Source organism: Papaver somniferum, unplaced genomic scaffold, assembly GCF_003573695.1.
Source record: "Papaver somniferum cultivar HN1 unplaced genomic scaffold, ASM357369v1 unplaced-scaffold_132, whole genome shotgun sequence".
In the NCBI taxonomy this organism is placed as follows: domain Eukaryota; kingdom Viridiplantae; phylum Streptophyta; class Magnoliopsida; order Ranunculales; family Papaveraceae; genus Papaver; species Papaver somniferum.
The window spans coordinates 13313901-13340566 of NW_020622381.1; the positions used below are offsets into that span (position 1 = coordinate 13313901).

The following is a 26666-nucleotide window of genomic DNA, read 5'->3' on the forward strand; positions in this document are numbered from 1 at the left end:
TTAACTGCCACATAGCCAGTTAATTACCTAAATCCGTTTTTTGAAAAAAAACGGGATGGAAACTGTCAATATCGGCCAGTTTATATAAAGATTCAAAAAAACGGCCAGTTTCTTAAATATGGTTCAAAAAGATGGTTACTTTATTAAAAAGCCCATCAAATAACTATATGACTGTAATGAGTAGATCCCCAACTAAAAAGGAGTATAGGCATAACGGACCTTCCTCAACCTTATCTACTTGTTGGCCGCCGCTTGCTGATTAAAAACATCGAAAGTCCTAAATACTTATCATACTACTTAGCACTTATGTTCCAAAACTTGGACCATATTTTGTATTGTTTTCAACTTTTAATCCAACTCGATATGTATTTTGTTTGTATCTTTCAGTAATTTAATCCCTTTTGGCTTGAGAAATAGGTGATGAGGTAAGACATCACTCATGAAGTCATGCTCTAATTTAATTCCTCCTCAATTTAATAACATGCAAAGCAGTTGTCAACTAGTAATAGATAAAGTTAGTTCATTAGGCCGGTTTTGGTTGTCAAATGCGAATTGAAATCCTTACTTTTGTCGAAAAAACGTGGGTAATACAAATATCAATCTTGGCATCTGATTAGTTTATGCTTGAAGCGTTTTTCTTAAGGTCGAAGTATTTCGCAGAAACTGGATGAGGGAAGAATACGGACAGATACCGTACATACAGCAAATATACTTTAGTTAATTAAATCCAAGTATTGTCAATGCAAAGACTTCATCCACATTTCCAAACAGTGTCTTTTTTTGCGTATGGGAATGTATGTCATCAAGTAAATATAACAAAAAATATGTATAATGTCTTCCGAGAAAGAAACTCAAGAATTCGATTACATCATCCGATGGATTAGTATGGGTTAGAAGTGGCTGATCTACATGTAAGCCACTTATTGCTTCAAAAAAAATAAAAATGTAAGCCACTTACTGCCATTAGCGTTCAACTGTTGACACATTTTCAGTAACAGCTGCCAATAGTTGTTGAACCCGGTTTAGGTTTAATCAATAAGTTGTTAATTTGTTGAACCCGGTTTAATATGCTTTAGGGTTTAATTAGTGAAGTCGTTTTCTGTTAAAAGGAGATGTGTCTCTTTGGTGTCGCGTAAAGATTACTAAAAGACAAACAAGCTTCCGTGTAGCAATATGGGTTATTGATTTTCTGAATATTCACAGTCCAAAATGCTGATGCTTGATTGATCCCCTGATTATGTAATTAATTACTTTAATAATGTAGTTTACGCATGGGTAGTGCCACGTGGTAGGGTTTGAGATTGCAATTTCACGCGGTAGAGCTATTGGCTGTAATGTATCATTAGAAAGGTTGAAATTGGTGAAATCTCAACAAAGACAAAGCTCTCCAACCATCCTCTGATCTTTCAAGAAATCAAATAGTATGAAATATGAAAATTAATGTTGAAATTTTTAAAATTGAATTATACTATTTTTTGAAACTTTTTAGTTGATATTTATGTGAAGCAATCAAATTGATTATAAGAAGAATCTAATCTGTTGTGATAATAAAGTCCAAACATCCTTACCTATCCAAAATGTCAACCTACCTCTTTGATCATCTCCAAGGATTATTATCTCTTGACAAATAATAATTATACAATTGAAATAATTAGATGCTCCAAAAAAAGAAAAAAATTAGATTAAGAACTCTTGACTCCCTTTTTAAAGTCTAGACTAGATGGCTCAACCCTCCAAAGGGTTTCTAAAAGAGTTTATCTCTAATTTGCCAACCTCGTAGTTGGATTCTTGGAAACAATATACCGTTGGCGTGTATATCTTCATCATCAATCATTATATAATCCCCTTTTTCTTCTATAATCGGCAATCGTGATTCTTAATTAAGTAAGAGGAATGATTTTCTATGTTCCATGTTAGTTTTTGCAAAGTGGTATAATGATAATTTTTTACAGCTGATTTTTGCAAAGTGGTATAATGTTTTACTACTGGAATTTTTCTCATTTGTTCCGGTAAAAATATAGATCACGGTAAGTATATGCCAGTTCTACTTTTGTTCGCCAAAAAACTTGCGTTGATACGGATAGGCAACTGCAAATATTAACGCGAGAAATTCTTTGATGAAGTTTCTCTATCGTGCGAACAACAAACACCGACAAAATTTGATCTCCGCACCGGGCACCGCATTTAAACAGCATGCGATTATGCCAAAGCACGTGTATTGTTTTCAACAAAAGCGTTATTGTTGGAAATGTCCACCTACCTACGCGCTTAAGTATGACTGCCCCTTAAGTAACCGAGTCAAAACAATAATTCGAAACTCAACAATTCCAAACCAAATCATGCTTCAAAAAGAAAACTCCAAACCAAATTGCACCATTATGAATCCGGAAGGGTAAGAGAAAAAAATGGGATTAGTTAAGAGCATCTCTAATGGTAGGGGCCAAGATCATCCCATGTGAAGGTCATACCTACACTTTTGAGGTATGGGTCATTTACTACGTAACAAGAAAAAGATAAACTCTCTACTTAAATTTCATTTCTTATTTAACACTTTTCATTTAAATTTAGAGACAGAAGATCATGTGGACTTAAGGTCCAAGGTCATAAAACAAGTCTAATATAGACTTTCTTCTTTACCCCCACTTAGCCATGTCATTTGTTTTTTATATAAAACTTAGAGACAGGAGATCATGTGGACTTAATACCCAAGATCATAAAACAAGTCTAATCCAGACTTTTTTCTTTACCCCAACTTAGCCATGTGATCTTTTTTTTATGACCTTCATCCTTACATTGGAGATAAAAATTGGTTAGAAAAGGTCTTAAATTCTATGTGTCATGCTACTTTAAGACCCTGACTCTTTGCATTTGAGATGCTCTAGAACCTATGAGGTCAATGAATCAAAAATAATTGTGCATTAATCCATTTCATTTATAACCTGATCAGTAATAAATGATTAGTATGTTGGTATATATCTTCTCTAGTACATGGTATCTATCAGCCTGGGAAGAAAAAAACTATTTTATAACCGAATAAAACTAAGGTTGCGATAAAAAAGTAAAATCATAAATTTAGATATACATATGGAAACTTTTAAGTTAACCGTCCATTTACCATTACTATGCTCCAAACATTAATAACAAGCACAGAAATGCGTAATTTGTAGCGCCTATGACTACAAATGAATGATCTAAAATACCCGTAAAAATGCGAGCAAAGTGTTTCGGAATATGATTTCATAACTACTAATGTAGTTGTGCGTCCAAATACACTTTCAAACCATCAGATTTATTGTTACAGAAATATACATAAATGATTGTGAAATTTGATAGCTTCGAAATATAAGTTCATTGTGTTGTTAAGCGCTTAAATACAAGAGGCGGCTAAATTTTTTGTTTTGTTTTCGTTGTTAGTAAGAAATTATCTCATGTAAACTTCTAGAGTATTTTCTTATGTTTTGCTATGATTATTGTTAGAGCATTGCTCGGCCAAACTCACAAGTATTGCTATCTCAAGCTTGTTGTCAAATTTAGTTGTCAAAACTATATCTTGATTTCTAGTCTACAATTAGTTAAGTCTCGGATTAGGATAGAAGTATGTAGTTGAGAATCGGACATCACCGCGTTCTACCGTTTGAAATCGAAGATCAACCGAAGCCTTTGGATAATTTCTTCAACAAAAGATAAGTGAAGACTGAACCACCTATTTCTCAAAGTATATTCATCCTTTTATCTATGAGACGTTGTCGCATGACCAATTAGACTATCGTAAGCATATCAAGAATTTCGGGTAAAGTTTATCTTGGTAATTAGTTCTCGAAATATATATGACTAAGCTTAATGAACATTTGTTCATACTTGATGAATTTCAGTTAAGAACAATTTATTGTTCATAATCTAAATCGTGATTCAAGAATATCATTCCAAAATAGCCTGAAACAATGATATGTGTCATTGATGTTATTTGGGAATGTTTCGCGTTGATTTAAAGAGAAATATAGAACTACTGTAAATCTGGATACATGACAGTATGCATACCAGTTTCACAAACAGGGAAAACTGTTATAAGTCTGGATCTGCAGTACACGTACCGGCGTAGCTATATGTCGACAGTGACTTAGTGGTGCGCATACTGGTATCCATACCACAAAAAGTATGTGAACTCGTGAACCTGGAATGATACGCATACCTAGTATGCTTACCGAAAAAGAACTATTGGTTTGGAAATCGGTGTAGTATCCATACCCGGTACACAAACCGAAAAAGTTCTGTAAGTTTCGGAACTCATATTCTTCTTAAGGGTACACATACCCGATACATGTAACATGAAAAATATATTCACGAACAAGGAAAAGTACACGTACCTGGTACACGTACTTGCCCTGTTGATATTTTCAGATGCACATAAAATTATTTCTGTGAGATAATTAGCATTTGAATAAATCTCTAAGAACACTATATAGACATGATTGGTCACATTATATCGTATAGGTGTGACTCAAACTTAAAGTCTTAAGTGTTATATGAAAATGATTAAGATGTTTATGAACAATGTCTTTGTACACGGTTCGGTTACAGTTCATCCTAACCAGAGTGTATATCTTGATATGTCAATCACATTTCAAAAATTCATCTAACGGTGAATATTGTTTGCTTGGTTCCAAAGTTATCTTAGTTTAAACGTAAAGCAACTTGTGCTTTGAACGTCTATATAAGGGGAACCTTGATAGACGCATTTATGTGTCTAATATGTCTCTATTGTATGTATTGTTAGTGCTCAATTTTGTATTTATTGTGTTCTTTTATGTCTTTGTAGAAATTTTTAGAGAAATAAGCCCTTGCGGCGAAATGGGCTCAAAAAGCAGTGTTTTACACCCCGGAGAAATGTATCGTAGGCACCCCAGAAATGCACCGGAAGCATCCCAGAAATGTCCCGGAGGAACCCATAAAAATTATTATTTCTACCCAAAAATTACTATTTTCCACCCAATTGCTATTCGCACCCAAGATCTGGTTAAGGGGCATCCATCTTCTCTTTAAATTCAAAAACAGCTTTTTGGCGGGAAAAATATATTCAAAACTGGCAGATTTGTGATCGAGAAAATGAAGGTGTTTTAGTGTGATTCAATCGCTGAAATTTGGTGGGAAGTTGTGATATGGGATAGGGAACACATTGTGGGCATCGGATTTGATCGGAATTGGCTGGAAATCCTGATTTGAGTCACGAGCTCAAAACAGAGCAGCGTGTCCTGTAACACGAGTTTGATTGTGTGTTCGCCATGCATGGAGTGTTTTGGAGGAGTTCGATGACTTAGGAGGCGTGGGGAAGGTTAACTAGAGCGTGCAGGATCAAAGTTTACGTGTGTAGAAGCCAAAAATGGAAATTATTGTTAAATATGGGCAGCGAGCAATGACGGGATTAATGGGAGATTATACGGTGTTATGGTCGGATATTTTTGTTCTAAAACACTATAAATACAAGGCTAAAGAGTTTAGAAGAGTGGGGGAGAGTCTTTGGGAGAGTTTAGGAGCCGAGAAGAATCGAAAGAAAGCCACGCAGGAGAAAAGCTTGCTGCTGGTGCAAGGAAGAACACGAAGAACATAATACCCTCAGGGACAGTCGTTGATTAGTTTCGCTTAATTGCGACAATACTCAATTCCTTTCCCGACTTCGGAACAACAACACCTCTGTTGTATCGTTCTTTTTGAACGCTCTATATGTGTCGCAAACACTGTTGTAAACCGTTTTTCTCCATTTTCTCTTGATTGTAAACAACTTTTGAGTATCAATGAATCAATTTGAGAGTTTTTTCATCATGAGTAGCTAAACCCAATCCCAGGGGTGACGGAGGAAGCCATTCTTCCAAAAGTTATGTGGTAAAATTTATTTAAATTTATTTATGCAACTCTTTTATGATTAATTGCACCGAATAAAAATGGAGTAAATGATTTTTATTAATCAACTGTGTTTTCTCTTGATGGAGTATGCTTAGTAAATTGCTTTTGATACTTCATGCTCGCGATTAACAGTGGATGTTTTCAAAATCTAATTTAGCAATGATTAGAATCACAATTTCCTTTGATTGGAGTTATATTGTCTAGAATTGCATGATAAGAATTGTTATTGAATCACATAAATTTTGGTGAATGGTGGAATCCTGATCCCCGGTAAAAATTCTCTCCCATATTTTGTTAATGTTGTGCATATAAAATTATTTATTTATTTTTATTAAGTCTAAAAAAAATTATCCTTCACAAATCCGAGAGTTTGAACCTTCACTACTACAACCACGAAAAATCTCATAATCATTTTGGCGCCGCCGACGCGGAATTGTGTTTAGGTAGAATTTTTTTTTTAGATTTATTTTTCTTTGTTCTTTTTTACGTTCTTTGGGTATTTGTCTATGTGATACAGGTTTTGAGGCTTGGATCGAAAAGAAAAAGAAGAAGAAGAAGTTGTCAAAGATTTTTGGCGATTTCATAAAGACTAGGAGCAAAGCTTTAAGCAAAAAGAACGGAAAGAAGACGAAGGACTTTTTTTTTTATTATTATTTTTTAGATATTTTTTTTTATTAATTTTTTTTTAGAAACTGTAATTAAAGTTTTTATTTTTGTAATCTTTTATTTTTGGACATTATTTTTTTTCCCGGACATTGAACATTGGACATTATTTTTAAAACCTTACGGAAGGGTTATAAATTAAAAAAAAAAATTAAATACAAACTGTTTGCAGGGAAGGACGACGATTACTATATCGTCTCGGCCCCTGGGGTTCGCACACTGACACCGGAGTCAGTGGCCCGAGTCGACTACAGCGGTTCTTCGCCCGTCTGGTACGGGAGGTAAACTTCTAAACACCCGCGAATCTCCTGCAAGCGGGTTTACTGTTTGCCTTAAGGTGAATATATGCTGAGGACTTGAATACGGCTGTTTTAAATTCCTAGTAAAGGGCAAGGCCTGGCTAATACAAGATAAGGGTTCGGATTTCATCACCATTCTCTTCTTGCCCGCCTTAGGAAAACGAAACCAAACGCGATCCTAAGGCTAAAATTTTGACTAGAACGAGACCTATAGGGTAACGAGCTTAATAGGAAACTCGTTCGAAAAATATTGGTTGCTCTTTAAGCACAGTTCAAAGTTCATGATGGTTTCTGTGAGTTGAATGCGTGACTGCGCCGCCTTCTAATGCGGTGAGGCCTTGGGTATCAAAGCTCTACTAAGCTTCCCTCGTCTCTATTCAACTTACTTTGACTCGGATTGATTCCAGAGGGGTTTGCTCAAATTGCAACGAATTCCCTTTCGAAAGATAGAAGCTGGTCGAAACAATCTAAGTGGAGCCATCATGCTTTTTGTTTGCTAGAATTTATAGGTTTGATTTGGTCGAGTCAGCCTTGTTTGTGATTGTGTAGAATTCCTCTGTAGTTTGTGTTTCCTCGGTGATGAATCCTTTTCAGGAGACGCCACCTGAGATGACGTTACGAGAATATATGTCTAGAAATTCTCGTTATCAAGAGACGTCTTCGGAAATGACTCTTGGTGAATATATGCGTGGGCAGCGATATATGGATACTCCAAATTTTATTGAGGAATCACCTCTAACGATCTATGAGAAATATTATAAACATAGACCATGTAGTTGGGAACAAAGCTTGAGAATTCGTGAATATCAAAAATTATATTGTGATGATGATGAGGAGGAGGATGGTGATGATGATTATAATGATATTTCTAGTTCAAATCCAAATAATTTTAATAATTATTTACCTATTCAAAAGGACGAGGATTTGACTAGAAATACCCCCGTTTTAGACGATGATTACGAAACCGATGATGGTTTAGAGGAACCAGTTTATCTTGAGAGTACTGTTTTCGAGTCAAACGATTTAGAAACAATAGTCTTAGATGAACTCGTAGAGATTAGCGGGGATGAACCTGACTTAGAAAAATCAATCGCCCACTTTCAGGAATCTGATGACCTAGAAATTAGGGAGATTATGACCAGTCTACCTAGAGACGCCGAAAACTCTAAGTTTGGGGGTGATTATCATTCTCCATGTTCTTTAACTCTTACAAAAATCCCTCACGTGGGACTTGACATCAATGCCTCAACCATCTTACAAGACTATCTTCGTACTCGTTTTCCCGAACTTAATAATATTCAACACGAGTCTCAACTGTTAGAAACCCATCCTCTGGTTGATGAGGTTAGCCCAGGCAATAATACCAAGATTGACTTTGTTTTCCCACCAAAAACTTTTCTACCAATTGTGGGAACATATAAATTTCAGATGTGTCAATTATTAAGTTTTGAGACTAAACCTAATTACTTTAGGAGATTAGGGTCGACACATCTGTTTAAGGAAGACCACCACTCTCTTGTGGTCAGCTGTGTAAGTCAAATCTGATTGACTTTAAGGATCCCCAGTTATTCAGGTTGTTATTATTTTTAATTGAGTTTTTCCAGACTTTTAAACCTGAACTGTTGGATCTTAGCTATGAGGAAGTGCATCCAATGAAAATATTCTATCAAGATCCTTTCATAGAACCTGAACCTGAACCACAATGGGACATAGGTATCTTAATCAGGAAACTAGATAAGGGTATGCAGTACATGTTCATTTTCTTGGCTTGTTGCAGATTCCTTTTACTTGTGATATCTATTTGGTTTCGATAACCCACAATTATTTCGGCTATTGCTATATGATTCGAGGTGATTAAACCTTTCTTAGTCTGGCTGAAGACTATAAACTTAGCACTTCTTGGGAGGTAACCCAATCTCATGCAACCCGGTAATATCCTTCCTTCACTCTTTTGCTTCAAATAGTAACTGTCTCTCCTTGTTCATGCTTTTAATTTCATCTTTAGAACATTGAGGACAATGTTAATTTTAAGTTTGGGGGTATGGGAGAAACTTTTTAGTTGCAATAAATAAACTCCAGAGCCTAGAAATTTACGCCTATTAAGGATAGCACTAACCAATCTAAGTGGATGGAAACATTTTTGTTTTAGGAGTTGAGGAACCAATCTGACTAGATGGAAACATCTATAGAGTCTATTCATAAAAGCACAGAGCTCAGGTGTTAGAATTAACATGATAGTTTCGCCATATCTCGTCGAGTCCTTTTCACTTTCTATTTTTAGTTTTCTTTTATTTCAAGTGATTTGGTGGGGCACACGATTCAAGTTGTTACCTTTGCTAGGGTGAAATAGAGTGACTGAGTTACCTTTTCAAAAAAAAAAAAAAAAATTAGACCAGACCAGTAGACCAATCGGAATAAATACTAACACTTGGATAGCAATATGTGTGTGTTCTCCCTGTCTCCGTCGCCTAAACAAGCGTGGAATGCAGGATCCACGGGAATCACCATGTAATCTGCTGACAAGAAACATGCGCTTCGGTCCACAAGGTCCAATCATGTTGTTAGTTCTTAAATAAATGTGTGTTTAATAAAGTCGACCACTGGTACCCTTGTATATGCCAGTTGTGTTGACCTAGAGTTAGGATTATTAACCACTGGTTCCCTTGTATATGCCAGTGTGTTAATATTAGTCAGACCGGTATCTCAGTCATTTAGGTTAGGTTCATCTTGGCAGAGGCCTTCAGACAGATATGGGAAACACCGTTCGCTTTTCAACCATCTACATTTTTCTTTTTCCATCTTCTTAATCTTTTCATGTGATTAGTCTGAATCCGAGTATGATGTCCATCGTGAAACTATCTTAGTAGAGCTCTGTCACTTATATGAATTTTAGTATGCTTGAGTGCAAACTCGTGTACAACAATTGGAATTTCGCATCAGGGTTCTTCCTCTTAGAGTCAATAATTGTATGCCAACCAAGGAGGTTCTTTAGTGCTTTCCAAGGTTTTGCGTAGATAGCTAGGGTATGGAGTAAAGGTTTTGTGGGTACACCTCTGGTAAACCCTCCGGAGACAACACTCCGCCACTAGGGCCACCTAGGGGTTCAAATGATTTTCCTTTCTAGAATAAATTTGATCGAGGACTAGCAAATAATAAGTTTGGGGGTGTTGATAGACGCATTTATGTGTCTAATATGTCTCTATTGTATGTATTGTTAGTGCTCAATTTTGTATTTATTGTGTTCTTTTATGTCTTTGTAGGAATTTTTAGAGAAATAAGCCCTTGCGGCGAAATGGGCTCAAAAAGCAGTGTTTTACACCTCGGAGAAATGTATCGTAGGCACCCCAGAAATGCATCGGAAGCATCCCAGAAATGTCCCGGAGGAACCCATAAAAATTACTATTTCCACCCAAAAATTATTATTTCCACCCAATTGCTATTCGCACCCAAGCTCTGGTTAAGGGGCATCCATCTTCTCTTTAAATTCAAAAACAGCTTTTTGGCGGGAAAAATATATTCAAAACTGGCAGATTTGTGATCGAGAAAATGAAGGTGTTTTAGTGCGATTCAATCGCTGAAATTTGGTGGGAAGTTGTGATATGGGATAGGGAACACATTGTGGGCATCAGATTTGATCGGAATTGGCTGGAAATCCTGTTTTGAGTCACGAGATCAAAACAGAGCAACGTGTCCTGTAACACGAGTTTGATTGTGTGTTCGCCATGCATGGAGTGTTTTGGAGGAGTTCGATGACTTAGGAGGCGTGGGGAAGGTTAACTAGAGCGTGCAGGATCAAAGTTTACGTGTGTAGAAGCCAAAAATGGAAATTATTGTTAAATATGGGCAGCGAGCAATGACGGGATTAATGAGAGATTATACGGTGTTATGGTCGGATATTTTTGTTCTAAAACACTATAAATACAAGGCTAAAGAGTTTAGAAGAGCGGGGGAGAGTCTTTGGGAGAGTTTAGGAGCCGAGAAGAATCGAAAGAAAGTCACGCAGGAGAAAAGCTTGCTGCTGGTGCAAGGAAGAACACGAAGAACATAATACCCTCAGGTACAGTCGTTGATTAGTGTCGCTTAATTGCGACAATACTCAATTCCTTTCCCGACTTCGGAACAACGTCACCTCTGTTGTATCGTTCTTTTTGAACGCTCTATATGTGTCGCAAACACTGTTGTAAACCGTTTTTCTCCATTTTCTCTTGATTGTAAACAACTTTTGAGTATCAATGAATCAATTTGAGAGGTTTTTCATCATGAGTAGCTAAACCCAATCCCAGGGGTGACGGAGGAAGCCATTCTTCCAAAAGTTATGTGGTAAAATTTATTTAAATTTATTTATGCAACTCTTTTATGATTAACTGCACCGAATAAAAATGGAGTAAATGATTTTTATTAATCAATTGTGTTTTCTCTTGATGGAGTATGCTTAGTAAATTGCTTTTGATACTTCATGCTCGCGATTAACAGTGGATGTTTTCAAAATCTAATTTAGGCAATGATTAGAATCACAATTTCCTTTGATTGGAGTTATATTGTCTAGAATTGCATGATAAGAATTGTTATTGAATCACATAAATTTTGGTGAATGGTGGAATCCTGATCCCCGGTAAAAATTCTCTCCCATATTTTGTTAATATTGTGCATATAAAATTATTTATTTATTTTTATTAAGTCTAAAAAAAATTATCCTTCACAAATCCGAGAGTTTGAACCTTCACTACTACAACCATGAAAAATCTCATAATCAAACCTCAAGCAACTGGGATCTTTGAATCCCGACACTATTATTGTGTGTCCTAGTTGTAAACTAGAGACGTCCTCTTCCTAAAACCCTTTTAGGGTTTAGCGACTACAAAGACTTCATAGGGATTCGTGAAGCCATGTCCAACTATCTTTTATCTTGATAGTTCATGCATCCTGATCTTGTTTGATTGTTAAGATACTCACTCAAACAAGATAGATAGGAATCGCAAAGTTCTCTTCGTCCCAGAATTTTTGATTCCACGGATTTAATACTTGTGAGGTGAATAATAATCTAAGATGCTCTTAGGGAAGCATAAGTTTAGATTTCGAGGTTAGCTACACTTGGTCTGTTGCTATCGATTTCCAATCTCACCTTGATCTACGATAAAAAAAGGAAATTACACATATAGGCTTACCTTTGGGAGGCAGCTTAGTTTAAAGTCTTCAATTGAGTTGAAGCAACTCTAAGGTTGTAAAGGACGTCAGCTAAGAGAATTAATTGTGCAGAGTCCTGCTGGGATTCAAGAGGCGTAAGGAACGCGACTGTAACTGAATTACTGTGAGGGATTAATTCGGTCTCAACTACATTTCAATGGAAGTTAATTGGTAGTAGGCTAGTTCCTGTATCGTCTTAATACAGTTTGGTGTTCAAATATGGACTAGGTCCTGAAGTTTTTCTGCATTTGCGATTTCCTTGTTAACAAAATTTCTGGTGTATGTATTATTTCTTTTTTTCATTATTTTTTTTTATATAATTTAAATATCACAGGTTGCACGTAAAACAATCAAAGTAGATACATTCATCCTTGTTTGTTGGATACGACTTGATTGATTCTTGGAAATTGATCTTTGGAACCGTCCAAGTACTCTCACATGGAAATCATGTTCACGAACTTGTCTCTGTAAACTTTCTGATTGTGGGAGAATGAGATATAAGTATAAATATTATTCCTTGATTGAGATTCATTAAGTTGAACTCTCAGAATTGTATTTAAGTTTGTCCATACAGGTTGCCTAAGAAAAAGTTTGTGGTATATTTCGGTACCCTCGCGTTTTCAATTGGTATTAGAGCAGGAAAACCTGGAAAACCCAATAAGTTTGTGTTCGTTTGCTCCTAAAAATATATTTTCATGGGAAACTACTTTGGGAAACTTTTTCTGTTCACCTGTAACTTACACCAAAATTCCTTACAGATTTAATTTTCCTCAAGACTTTCTATCTCAAAAGTGCTCTCAGTTCATTCAAGATTCCTAATATCTTGGTGGAATAGTAAAGAATCAATAGAAAAAAAACAAAGAATCCTTCACCAAGGTTAGAAACAAGAATCGTCCTGTTAAAAGTAATAAGCTGTGTTGTCTTAAAAGATTGTTGATCAGTCTTTTTAAGGAATGCGACAAAGACGGATTTGTAGACGAAGTTTTCTATATAGATTTTGAAAAAACTTTTAAGATATTGGAACACCTTGGATTGATTTTGAGAAAGGTTAAGTCTGTACGATATTTCAGCACTAATAAAGTTTGCTTTCAGTCTGGAGTATTCGGACATGTCAAAAAATCTTGCACGTTTACTGCAATGATATTGAATGCTCCTGATGATTACGGAAGACCATCTCATGATCACAACAATAAGGAAGAAACAGAACCGAAAGACTGTTACGCCAGAATGGTTTGTGAGCATTTTGCTCATCCAACCTCTTGTTAACAAGACCTTGGCATCACCCCATCATGTTATTATCTCTTGAGATGGGGCAAGCGGTAGTAAATATTTGTTTCTGTTTGTAATAAGCTTAAGTTCCTTGATATATCTGTCAAGTTTCCGAGATCCTGACAACTTGGTAATTGAATCTTGATAAATGAAGGATTTTTGTAATCAATCTTGATCAGAGTAATACATCGCATATTATTGAGATGGCTCCAATTTCATGATGTTATAAGGTCAGGAAAAAATACAACACTTCTAATCTTGTGAATATCAATATCTCTTGTGCTCTGAAACTTTTTCATTGATTTAAGAATAAGATCAACCGTCTTATTATATTGATATTATTAAATGTCAATTATTAGATTTTGTCTGAAAATCATCATTTGATATGATTGTGTACATCATAAGGAATATGATTGTGTACATCATAAGGAATATGATTGTTTCTCTTCAATTCATGGGTTTCCGCACCCGAGCCGGTAAAAGCCCATTTGAATGTATTTAAAAGGGTACGCGTACTCCCATTCTCCTTCTTCTTCGTGTTCACAAACGAGAATTGGGTTTGAGTAAGGGTTTCCAAACCGGTGTGATGTCATCGTGAATTGAAGGTTGTTTTCTTCATAATTTTTGTATTCTTTTCATAATAGCAAGAAGGAGTTTTTATTGAGCAATCATCTACAAATGAGCCTTCCAAGTAAGATCCATCTTATCTTCTACCTTGAATTTACTATAATTAACAAGTACGGAAAGAACTAAAGGTGTTAGTAAAAAGCCTAAGGAGGTCTATGAACTCGATCTAAAAGAGAAACCTAGAATCATCTTTGTTAATAAAGATTGTTACGAAACCTATGAGATAATTTCTACTAGAGCATTTATTCTAGAAAATAAATTGGAAGAAAGGTTTGTTCCTTGTAGTGATTTATATCTTGTTTTGATAAGTACAATCTTGGTAATATTTTTAATGGTTTTGGTGAAGAATTTGACACACTTACGAGGATATTTATGCTAACATATTTGATGTTGATCTTGAGAAGTTGTGTTTTAAGACCATGATTGGAAGAGACAAGATTAAAGCAAATCGAGAATTAATTTCAAAAATCACCAATCTTCCTATGGGTGATTTTTGTTTTCCTAGACAAAAAGGAGAAAAGCCGTCTTGTGAAACCATTTCTCTCAAACTTTGTGGAGAGAGTTTTAGTTGGAAAGATGGAAAGTTTGCTACTGAATAGCTTAGTATGGATTTTAAGGTCTTTAGAAAGTTTGGTATTCCAAACATTTGTCCCTCCACGGTAGAAGATGCTCGTTGGAGTGGTGACTTTGCGGAGTTAGTTTGCTTTCTTGAAATGGGTACTCAAGGTATTGACATATGTGGATGGATTATTCAAAAAATGGCAAAAATAACCTTATCCAACAAGAAATTGAATTTTCCTTGTATTATCGAACACATATGTGGATAATTCTCTATTGGTACGATTGAAAACTCTATTGGAACTCCTATTTTGGTTCGTGGAAGTACGTTGAAACGTATGAAAATGAACGAGTGCAAAAGAAAAGGGCATATATTTCATCTCTTGACGGTTTTTGTGATCTAACAACCTTGAGTCTTCTTCAAAGAGTTCACAAGGATTTTTTTAGATGAAACCCAAGGTAAAAGGTATGCAAAAACAACTATGTGTGTTTGCTACAAAATTTCCCGATATCAAGAACGAAATACACAAGATTCAAGCTTCAACTATGGGTGATTCTGATGATGAAGATAATGAGTAACTCTTACAACTTATGGTTCTTTTGTAACTAAGTACTAGAAAACTTCTTGTGAGAATTTATTCTTGCTTTTGAGAAGGATAACTAGGGTTTGGTATATCATAAATTGTGATTACACAAGCTATTTCCAACGATTTTCATCTTGCATGTTTTAGATTTATTTATTTAAATTCTAGAGTTTTTGGAAGATGAACTTGCAATATGTAATCATTATTGTTTTAACATATTGCAAAAGTCTTATGAGATATATGTGTCCTTTACTTTTTGTAAATTGAACTGATATCTCATATATGTTCAGAAGTTAAATCTATTATGTTTTCATAAACTAAAAATAGGATAAACTTTGTGAGAATTTTTCTGCATTATCGATCTACTTGTGATCACACTTCTGTGTTATTAATGCACTATACACCCCGTAAGTTTCTTATGTTGATCCATACCGATTAGAATGATCTCTTTGTCCGTAACCGACGTTGAGATTAATTTAAGTCGATGTTCAAGATACAAATCCATGTGATTTGTTAATTTCCAACAAAATCCTTCTTTTTCATTAAAGAAAGGTCACTCATGTTGTTCTCTTGGGAATGCCATCAAATGGGGGAGATTTCTTAAATGAACTTGTGCTTAATTGCTATATCTTTGTGGGGTGTGTGGCTGTGGAATTTACAGGGGATACTTGTATCTTAAATCTCCTAGATAAGCACTAAGTTTTTCATACTATGTGATATCATCTGAATAAAGCTGATATGTAATTCCTGTAAATCTTGAAGTATCTTTTGGTTGAATTCATTACGATCCCATGATTTTTGTACCTTTGCCAATATTTATTGACAAAAAGGAGGAGAATTAATTAGTAGTTTCGCACTACATACATATGGTTTACGGATCATTATGTAAGAGGGAGTGAATCAATATCTATAGGTTTCACCTATTATACAAAATATGTAAGTATTGATTAAGGGGAGAAAACATATCACCGTAGTATTACTTCGAAGTTGTGATAAATTGAACTTTGGAGAAGATAATAATACTATGTTTTTGTAAACGACGATGCTGAGTTGAACACATTCAGAATCATTGCAACTTGAATTAACGAAGAATTCAAGGAGTTGAAGAAACCAAGGAAATCAAGCATGATGGATTCGAGGAGTTTTTGAATCTTTATTTTTAATCCATATGTATTGATAGTTTTGTCAGTAAAATTAACAAAGGGGGAGATTGTTAGAGCATTGCTCGGTCGAACTCACAAGTGTTGCTATCTCATGCTTATTGTCAAATTTAGTTGTCAAAACTATATCTTGATTTCTAGTATACAGTTAGTGAAATCTCGGATTAGGATAAAAGTATGTAGTTGAAAATTGTACATCACTGCGTTCTGCCATTTGAAGTTGAAGATCAATCAAAGCTTTTGGAGAACTTCTTCAACAAAAGGTAAGTGAAGACTGATCCACCTATTTCTCAAGTTATATTCATCATTCTATCTATGAGACGTTTTCGCATGACTAATTAGACTATCTTAAGCATATCAAGAATTTCGAGTCAAGTTTATCTTAGTAATTAGTTCTCGAAATATATATGACTAAACTTAATGAACATTTGAACTTGATGAATTTCAGTTAAGAACATTTATTGTTCATAATATAAATCGTGATTCAAGATTATCATTCGAAAATAACCTGGAACAGTGATGTGTGTCATTGATGTTATTTGGGAATGTTTCGAATTGATTTAGAGAAAAATATAGAACTACTGTAAATCTGGATACCAGTTTCACAAACTGGGAAAATTGTTATAGGTCAAGAGCTGCAGTACATGTACGCAATACATGTACCGGCATATCTATATGTTGACAGTGATTTAGTGGTATGCATACCCGGTATCCATACCACAAAAGTTTGTGAACTCGTGAACCTGGAATGGTACGCGTACCTTGTAAGCATACCGAAAAAGAACTGTTGGTTTTGAAATCGGTGTGGTATCACGCAAACTGGAAAAGTTCTTTAAGTTCCGTAACTTATATTTGTCTTAAGGGTACACGTACCATGCCAAATATAGTCACGAATAAGGAAGAATACACGTACCTGGTACACGTACTTTCCCTGTCGAATATTTTCAGATGCACATAAAATTATTTCTGTGAGATAATTAACATTTAAATAAATCTCTGAGAACACTATATAGACATGGTTGATCACATTATAACCTATGATTGTGACTCAAACTTAAAGTCTTAATTTTTATATGAAAATGATTAAGCTTATAGTTCAATCGGCTAGTTTCAGATAACTGTTTAGGAACAATGTCTTTATACACGGTTCGTTTACGGTTCATCCTAACCAGATTGTATATCTTGATATGATAATCACATTTCAAAGATTCATCTAGCGGTGGATATTGTTTGCTTGGTTCCAAAGCTATCTTAGCTTAAACCTAAAGCAACCTATATTTTGAAAGTCTATATAAGGGGAACCTCAAGCAGCTGGGATCTTTGAATCCCGACACTACTCTTGTGTGTCCTATTAAACTAGAGTCGTCCTCTTCCTAAAACCCTTTTAGGGTTTACGACTACAAAGATTTCATAGGGATTCGTGAAGCCAGGTCCAACTATCTTTTATCTTAATAGTTCGTGTATCCAAAGCTTGTTTGATTGTTGAGCTACTCACTCAAACAAGACAGATATAAATCGCAAAGTTCTCTTCGTCCCAGACTTTGTGATTCCACGGGTTTAATACTTGTGAGGTGAATAAAAATCTAAGCTGCTCTTCGGGATGCATAAGTCTGGATTTTAAGGTTACCTAGACTTTGTCTATTGCTATCGATTTCCAGTCTCACCTTGATCTACGATCAAAATGAAAATCACACATATAAGCTTATCTGTGGGAGGCAGATTGGTTTAAAGTCTTCAATTGAGTTGAAGCAACTCTTAGGCTGTAAAGGACGTTAGCTAAGGGAATCGAATACGCGGAGTCCTGCTGGGATTCAGGAGGCGTAAAGAACGCGACTGTAACTGAATTGATGTGAGGGTTTAATTCGGTCTCAACTACGTTCCAGTCCGAAGCTAATTGGTAGTAGGCTAGTGTCTGTAGCGGTTTAATACAGTTTGGTGCTCAAATCTGGACTAGGTCCCGGGGTTTTTCTGCATTTGTGGTTTCCTCGTTAACAAAATTTCTGATGTTTGTGTTATTTCTTTTCCGCATTATATTGTTTATCTTTATAATTGAAATATCACAGGTTGTACGTAAATCAATCAAAGTAGATACATCCATCTTTGTTTGTTGGATACGACTTGATTGATTCTTGGAAATTGATCTTTGGAATCGTCAAAGTACTCTCACTCGTAAATCAAGTTCATGGACTTGTCTTTGTAAACTTTATGATTGTGGGAGAAATAGATATAACTCTAAATATTATTCCTTGATTAAGATTCATTAAGTTGAACTCTCGGAAGTATGTTTAAGTTTATCCATACAGGTTACTTAAGAAACAGTTGGTAGTGTATTTTGGTACCCCGCATTTTCACTTATAAGTTATAACAGTTTATCCGTATTTTTCTTGTAGCTTCGAGCTCAGATTATTTTTCTTTTTTATTAGGCCAAGTGCTAGTCCAGAAAGGGCTATAAATCACGTTTTTAAATGACGGATTAATTACGTGAATAGTGTTTCACAAACAAATTCCGTCATATAACATGAAAATAGTTGGGTCCACCATATAACGCAAAAAAGATGTCATTCTCAAACGTGATAATTTACTAGGGGCGTGATTTAACGAGAAACCATTATATCGCACAATAAATCCGACATATATTTTTAGTATTTATAAGCCCACTACTAATCTTTTGTTGCATACCCAGAGGTGACTAGCCACATGTAATGCCACGTTACTATAAGTCTGAAAATGGTTAGCCACACACCCTTAATTTGCCGCGAGCCTTTCACCTGGTTCGGTATTGGACTTATTGGTCACTAGTGGAGGTCTCGGAGGATAGAACATCTAGTTTCTTTCTACAGGCCCAGTTTTAAGCTCTCAATCCTCATTCTTATTCGTACTTCATTTATTTTCCTTCTAACCCTAACCTTTGTGCGCCTCTCTCTTCTCAATTTTCTCCATCTTCACGAAACCAGAAACTGAAATTTTGAGAGAAACTAAACCCAAACTCAAACCCTTTTCTCCATCTTTTTCATCTTCTCCACAAAACCCAAATTCTCAAACAAACTCAAAGACACAACAGAAACAGTTTGTTTATCATTAAACAAAACCTTTATTTCACGTATAATTCTTCTTCTTCGTTTTCTCTTGTTGAATTTGGATTTAATTAGATTTAATGTTCTTGCAAGTTTCTAGGGTTTTCATTAAAAAATCTGATTTTGGGTAGATTGTTGTAAAGAGTCCAGGGTTTTAATTGAAATTAGGAATTATTTTTGAATCTAGAATTTGTTAGGAGTTTTGATTTCTTCATTTTTGTTATTGCAGCTTTTATACCAAGAAACGATCGGAATTCTTCGTGATTTCAGTAATGTGGAATGTCTTACCAAGGTAAAATCGATTTTTTATATTTTTTTTACCCTTTTAAATAGTTAACATAGAATTATTATCGGTAAAGCTGTTCCTTTTAGGGGTTTCTATAGTATGGGATTTTTGAGATGTTCTCTGATTTTTAATCCATTTGATACATCTAGCTTTTTCCATCTTTGTTAGGATTTTAGTATTTCTGGGTATGTAGTGACTGTTCTGTTTTAGTCTTCAATCTGAGAAGATTTAGTTTCTTGGGTTTTAATCTGTGTGGTTTTATCTAGAAATTTATAATTTTTAAATTGATGATTTTCAGATTCACAGCTAGGGGTGGAAAGATGCAACTCAAGGCAATGCTTCCATCCTATATGTCATCTGATTCCAATTCGTGAGAATTCCAAAACCTTGGCCTCATCCTTGTTCGGGATCATGGATACAAATCATTCCAAATTAAGATACAAGAAAAGTAAGACTGTTTCCTCTATATTACATGTTTTGTGTGGGACTAGTTATTGTGGTAGTAATTAACTTGAGTTCTTCAGGTGTTCGACTGTCATAAAATGTGAAGTTGTTTCTCCTGTGCTGGAATGAGAGATTGCAACTGATCCTAAAGTTCAAGATACTGCAATTATATTGAAGAAAAAGCAACAAGTGGTTGCTTAATATGCACCTTAGATTGTGCATGAACAACATCAGAGGTGAGTTTTCTCCAAACCTTAATATGAATGCGGTTGTTGTGATTTAGATAGAGGTTCAAGTTTTGAGGTCTGTTAGTATATTACTTGCATTTCATTGTCGTTTAAACCTTTTGAGTTCCTTTGTAAGCTTTCACAACTGTTTTCCCTTTGATGTTTAGCTTTGTAAATGATAGTAATTGGAATGTTGGATGTATGTTGGATCCTACGGAAATCTAAGTGTGGCTTTCACTTTTCAGCAATGCTTCTTCCAATCTCATGTTTAGGGGCCTGGAAATGATTTCAGCTGAAATGCATTTCTCGTTAGTGTGTCGGCTCGTATAGGTCTGTTTTATTGCTTACGTCATAATTGTGGCCTTAATTTTCATTTTCTGCTTCATCCTCATTGTTATTTCAGTTTTAAGAAATAGTCTAGTTATTTTTGTTTATTGTTTCAAATTTAATTTCTCGTGTACCCTTTACATTTCAGTAGCCATTCCAATCTCTCATTGCTTCAGTTGTTCAATTTCTTCTACACTTGGTCTTAGATTGCCTAGTTGGATGTTCTTCTCTTGTTCATCAATTTTCTTTCGGGTTCAGTCATTCTATTTCCATATTCGTTTTACAGCAAGGCTGCTACGATGTGCATATGTTGATAGATTAAATCCGCCAAATGGCGACGGGTATGACTCCGATATTGATGAAATTATGGATTCAAGTGCCATGTTAGGTGATATAGATGGAGTACTTGGAGATATGTTTCAAGAGGTGATATGATTAAGTGGCATGTAATAGGAGCCTGCTACACCAATTGCTAAAGTTCCTTTGGTCACTTTCCACTATCATTCTCAGCTGCCACAGATTCTGGGAAGACATTGAAAGAGGTATTCCTGAAACATCCTTTTTCAATATACCTATGTGGGCATCTTCATACAAGGTTTGGTAATTTGCAGCGGCATCATAGTACTGGACATAATTTCTTATCACTGAAGAAGTATTTCCAACCAAATGTCCACCAGAATACTTATGAAAGTAGCACATACAATGTTAATTTTTCTAATGGATATCCATTTGCTAAGGAATTCTTGGAGTGGGAAATGTGGCAAGGTTACAACGGATTGATTACGATTTTAATTTTCAGTATTTAAGTTGGGGATTCTAGTATTTTATCTTTCAGTTTGTATTCGAATACTCTATTTTCTTGAATAAAATAATTAATAAAGTATTCATTTTGGAATTGTAATTTGTGCCGCGATCACATTCCAAAATCAGTTTCAGATGCTTGATAATATGAATTTGAACATCACAACAAATATAAATCTAAACGGAATTTAGATTCAAAAAATCTGAATCAGGGCCAAACAGGATTCAGTGGCTAGAAAATGACCATAATTATATTTTGCATATAATTCCCTTTATTTCTTTATGACATTCATCAACCGTTATTATATTTCAATAACCGTGATTTTTAATAACAGATTTTGTGAGTGACTATAAGTCACAAATTTTACTCGTCATACTCAATAACGTTTTCTGTTTGTTATTTATAAAAAGTCACACCAAATAAATAACGGTTCGAATAACAAATGAAAACCGTGATAAATCTTGTTTTATAACAGACTTCATCCGTTATTTATAGCCCCTTCTGAACTAGTAGGGTATAATTAAGGTGTTTTGCTTAACTTTAGCAACATTATTGTTTTGGGAAACCATCAGGGCTCCTTTCTTAGATATAATGTGGCTAAAAGCTTTGTCCTGGATAGTGAAAGGAACACATCTGTTCTTTATTCTAGCTAAGAAATGGCTGACGGAAACTTATGAAATCTCAGTTTCTATATCTCACTTCAAACGAATACTGGGTTTCCGCTATAAAAATTATCGAAAACAAAGTTTTACACTTTTTTCCACACAAGATCTTAACCATCTATTATTTTTAACGACATTATCTTCTTCACCACCAGATCTTAACAAAAAAAAAATTATAACTAGACTTTGTTCTCTATATAAGAAAACTCTTATTCTCAAATACAATTTGTCCCAATCAATTGAGTTTTTTTTATTCTCTTATCCCCTACTGCTCAAATTCTTTGATTTTCTTAACACTCTACCACTCAAGTCTCTTAATTAAATTCAATATGGTTAATATGAATTTTGTTCAACAAGAAGAAATTTTTCTCACAAATTACTTACAATTATGTGGGTAATGATGAAATTATTGGTGTTCAACAAGTATCATCTCTGTTTTTGAGACGTATTCACGAAACTTTGTCACTCATGACGAAAATGCTTATGAAGGGACCTTAATTCCTTGAAATATAATATGAAACCAATTAAAAAAGACGTGAGAGAATTCATATCAATTCTTAACGTTATATATCGGCAATGTAAAAGTAGTGTTGGACACAAAGATTTTGTAAGTTCTATAGCTGAATTAAGTTTTTTCGTTTGGTGTTACCTTATTGTTTTTACTGCAATGTTTTAGACTCGAGAAAGGCGGGAGCAATTTCAAAAAACAGACATGGCAACCATCCAAGTGTAATGGTTGTTATGATATTCTGAGAGACAACATTCATGGGTTTGATTATCAACTCACCGCCGTGCAAAATAATGCTCTATTTTCCCAAGCATAAAGACTTTACACCATCCAAAGATGGGATAGAAGTACTAGTTAATGAAGAGAATCATTGGGACTACAAATATTAGGCGAAGCTCGTATGGACTAAAACAAGAGAAGGCAGGCTGAAAAAGGATCACGAGCTAGGTGTTTTCATTAAAAAAAATGGTTGGGGGCGGAGTGCTTCAATCCATACGGAAGATTTATTAGAGTATTTTAAAGAATCACAGTTAAGAAAGGAAGGAAATAAAACCCGTCAACAAGCTTAATTTCATGAGATTTTGTTGTGTGAACAATAATAGAGCCATCAATCGCAAAAAGAACAAGATAATACAAAAATGGATGTATATCTTAGTAACCTAGCCCCGGTCGAGCGACAATATTATAGAAAGAAGCAAAATGATATTTTGAAGAGATTGAATATAATCAGCTTTGGTGATTTAGAAGATGATGAAGTAATCCAGCCCTAATTATTTTCTTCGAAGAGATGTAATTTTTTTAGCTTTTTATTTCCAGTTTAGTTTCGAATTAACAATATTGTCTTTATTTATTAGTAAACTTAATGCAGTTATTGTTTGAATTAATGAAAACTTTAAATTTTGAGTAACTTCATTCGTCATGTGAAAACTTTAACCAACGGCTTTATTTTTTTGGACTAACATCAACGACTATATTTTTAAAATAGGGAAATGTAAAAAAAAGGTCCTAGTATTAGTACCCGATTTGCAAAAGGGTCATACTGTTACAAACCATTAACAAATGAGTACTATTTCCGTTAAATGCAGGGTTATGTTTCTGGGACCCACTAGTTCAGAGTTAAATGCACTCGTTGAGTTACGAGTTTGCCCCTAACCACACCACAGCAGATCTAACCCCGTACATCGGGTTGTGAATGGATCTAGAGGAAAACTTATACGGTCAGGATTAGGGTTCTAGGTTATTAGATCTACAACCACACATCTTACTGTTCGTACATCTCGAGATGATACGGACGGATATGATCGGGTTTGGGAAGATTCGAACCTATAACAGTTTAGGGTTTGGGAAAATCATCTTCATTTCCGTCTCAACCATCTTTCTCTCCGAAAACTCTGCAGAAATGACGATTCACTCGAAAACTTGAGATTTCGTATGGTTTTGATCGCAAACAGATCCTGAATAGATTATGATGGTAGTGTGTATGGTTTTTATCTATCTTTAGTGAAGATTTTCAAACAAAAAAGGAACTGGTTGTAGGACGACTGTGGTTTTCTTACAAGATATCGTCACTATGTACGCGAACATCATGAGGTTGGTAATCACAACCATATTCTGTCAATTTAATTTCAGTAACTCAAATTTATCGATTTGGGTTGTTTTATTTTTATAAACCCAAATTTCTGAAAATTGGGTATTTTACAAACCAGCATACTAAACCCTAATTTCTGCAGATTGGGTATGTTATCTGTTACTAGTGAATAGTGTATTGAATTTGATTATGTGTATGTGCAGGAAATATGTGAAGAACCCAGTTAGAAGCTTTAGGATTGAAGAATATCAGACAAATAAGGTTAGGTATTTTGATAACATAAGTGTGAATTCTGGTGGATTGAATGGTTTGAGTGATGTTGTTCATGCTGCCTATCAGTTACCACCTATTAAGAAGGTAAGTCTCACTTGGTTCAGTGACACATACCCTTTTTATATTAGTAATAATGAAGAATTCTTTGAGATGTGGGATAAAGGAGTGGTTGAAGAAGATGGGTATATTCATCTTTACATGAATGTTATCAACAGGAGAGTACCTCTTAGTGATGAATTCCTAGAATCTTCTTGTGTGTCAGTTTCAAATAGTCTTTTTTCAACACCTGAGAAGGTGCAGAGTACATCAAGGATACATATTGAAAGAGGTGCACAAGTGAGTATTGACCCTTCCCTGATCATAACACCTAATAAGAGGATTATATATAGTAAATCACCTGAGATACTAAGAAGAAGTCCTAGGTAGTTTTGGTAGTGTGAATGGTAAGAAGTTATCTTTTGATGTGGATGATGATAAGGTTGTGGATGAGGAAATATCACTAGAATCAAGACAGGCTGAGTTGGAGTATGAAAACATACAACTTACAAATGCAGAAGAAGATATGCGTCATCCCATAGATGATTGTAGAAGTCCAGTTGCTGATGATGCAGAAATGGGTATTGAAGTGTATACTGAATTTGTGAACAACTACTTTGGGGGATTAGACTCTTTTGATTTCTTACATCCACAACTATATAAGAAAAAGGGAAATGCAAGTATGATTTTCTATTCTCCAGTTTGATTAAATACATTAACTTGTCTGCATTTTAACAAGTTTGCATTTTAACTTGTTTTCATTTTGTTATAGATGAAGCCCAGAATGACAAAAATTGTGGTGTTGTTGAGGAGTGTAATCCAAAAGGAAAAGAAGTAGTTGTTGTACCATCTGATACAGACAGTGGTGATAGTGCTAGTAGCAGTGATTCTGAAGATGAAGAAGGCACTTTATCAGTCCAAGGAGTTGCAGCTGATGATGGACAAAAATGTGTTTGGGGGTCACATGTAGAAGCTGCTGAAAGAACAAGTGCTTTTGATGATGACACTGGAGATGCTGATGAATTTTTGGATGTTGATACAATGTTTGTTGGAATGGAGTTTATGGATAGGAAAGACTTTAAGAAGCACTTAAGGGCATGTGCAGTGAAGAAGAAGTTTCAGTACAAGTTGAGGCCCAATGACAAAGAAAGTATAAAGGTTAATTGCAAGTATAACAAGTCTCAGAGCTGTGAGTTTTTTATTTATGCAAGTGTCAGAACTGGTGAACCTACTTTCATACTCAGAAAGATGAACTTGGAGCATACATGTGTCACTGAAGGTGTAACAAGAAACAGGACATCAAATGCAGAATTTGTGGCACAATTTTTGTATGATAAACTGAAGAATGGAGACCCAATGCCTATTCTTTCATTTCTTCTTTCCTTATATATTCTTATCTCTTTCTCTCTTCTTTCTTTGTGCAGCCAGAAGGAATAGTTAATATGAGACCTCCTATTGACATCAGAAAACCAGGGAGACCATGTAAGAAAAGAAAGAGAGCTTATGATGAAGGTCACACTGAGAAGAAGGTTAGAAGTTGTTCAAGGTGTAAGACTATTGGGCACAACAAGAGAACATGTGCTGGTGCACCTGTTGGATCTAATCCAAAGGCAAAAAGGCAAAAAACTATGGTTCAAGGAGGATGTCACTCCACTTCTTATCCAGATCCTCATGAGCTTAGTACCAGTAGGAGAGGCAGAAAAGCAACAAGGGGAAGAGGAGGTGCTTCAATATATCTGCTGCTGCTGAATCATCATCGTCTCAACCTACAGATACTGCTACTGCTGGTGCATCATCATCAACAAATGCAGGTGGTAGAGGTTCAACTGGTGGTAGAGGTTTAAGAGGAGGAAGAGGTTCTAGAGGTGGTAGAGGCAGGTCTGGCAGTACAGTGCAGGTGCAACAAACACTGTCACAGAGCATTGCAGGTGTTGGTGGGTTGAGTCAAACACTAACTCAAACTTTCACAGTGCCAAAACCAAAAGGAAAAAAAAAGGTTACAGTTCCTGCTGCTGCTACTCAATAAGTCATTTGGTTCTTGATTATGGTTCTTCCATGGACACAGTTTATGTTATTAAAACTACTTCTTTTGTTACTGCATCTGTTTGCAGAAGTATGACTGGTATCTATGTTTTGGATTGTTGAACTCAGTTATGTTATGTGGTGGCCTTAATGCTAATATTCTAAGTTATTTTGA

General features: G+C 35.2%; 2 protein-coding genes and 1 long non-coding RNA gene across 3 annotated transcripts; all 3 read left to right on the plus strand.

The window, feature by feature from the left end:
* Nucleotides 1–19158: 19158 nt before the first annotated feature.
* On the plus strand, nucleotides 19159–21495 carry LOC113332691. The gene is made up of 5 exons (XR_003351667.1): nucleotides 19159–19342; nucleotides 19546–19608; nucleotides 19901–20050; nucleotides 20127–20282; nucleotides 20887–21495. It is a non-coding gene; the product is annotated as an uncharacterized LOC113332691 (long non-coding RNA).
* A 2549-nt stretch (nucleotides 21496–24044) lies between these two features.
* On the plus strand, nucleotides 24045–24859 carry LOC113332835. The gene is made up of 2 exons (XM_026579339.1): nucleotides 24045–24162; nucleotides 24364–24859. The coding sequence occupies exons 1-2, from the start codon at nucleotides 24143–24145 to the stop codon at nucleotides 24857–24859; spliced, it is 516 nt and encodes a 171-aa protein (XP_026435124.1). The 5' UTR covers nucleotides 24045–24142.
* Nucleotide 24860: 1 nt separating this feature from the next.
* On the plus strand, nucleotides 24861–26632 carry LOC113332669. Its single transcript, XM_026579190.1, has 2 exons — nucleotides 24861–25149; nucleotides 25242–26632. Exons 1-2 carry the CDS (start codon nucleotides 24996–24998, stop codon nucleotides 25904–25906), a joined length of 819 nt encoding a protein of 272 aa, XP_026434975.1. The 5' UTR covers nucleotides 24861–24995; the 3' UTR covers nucleotides 25907–26632.
* The last annotated feature ends 34 nt before the right edge of the window (nucleotides 26633–26666 follow it).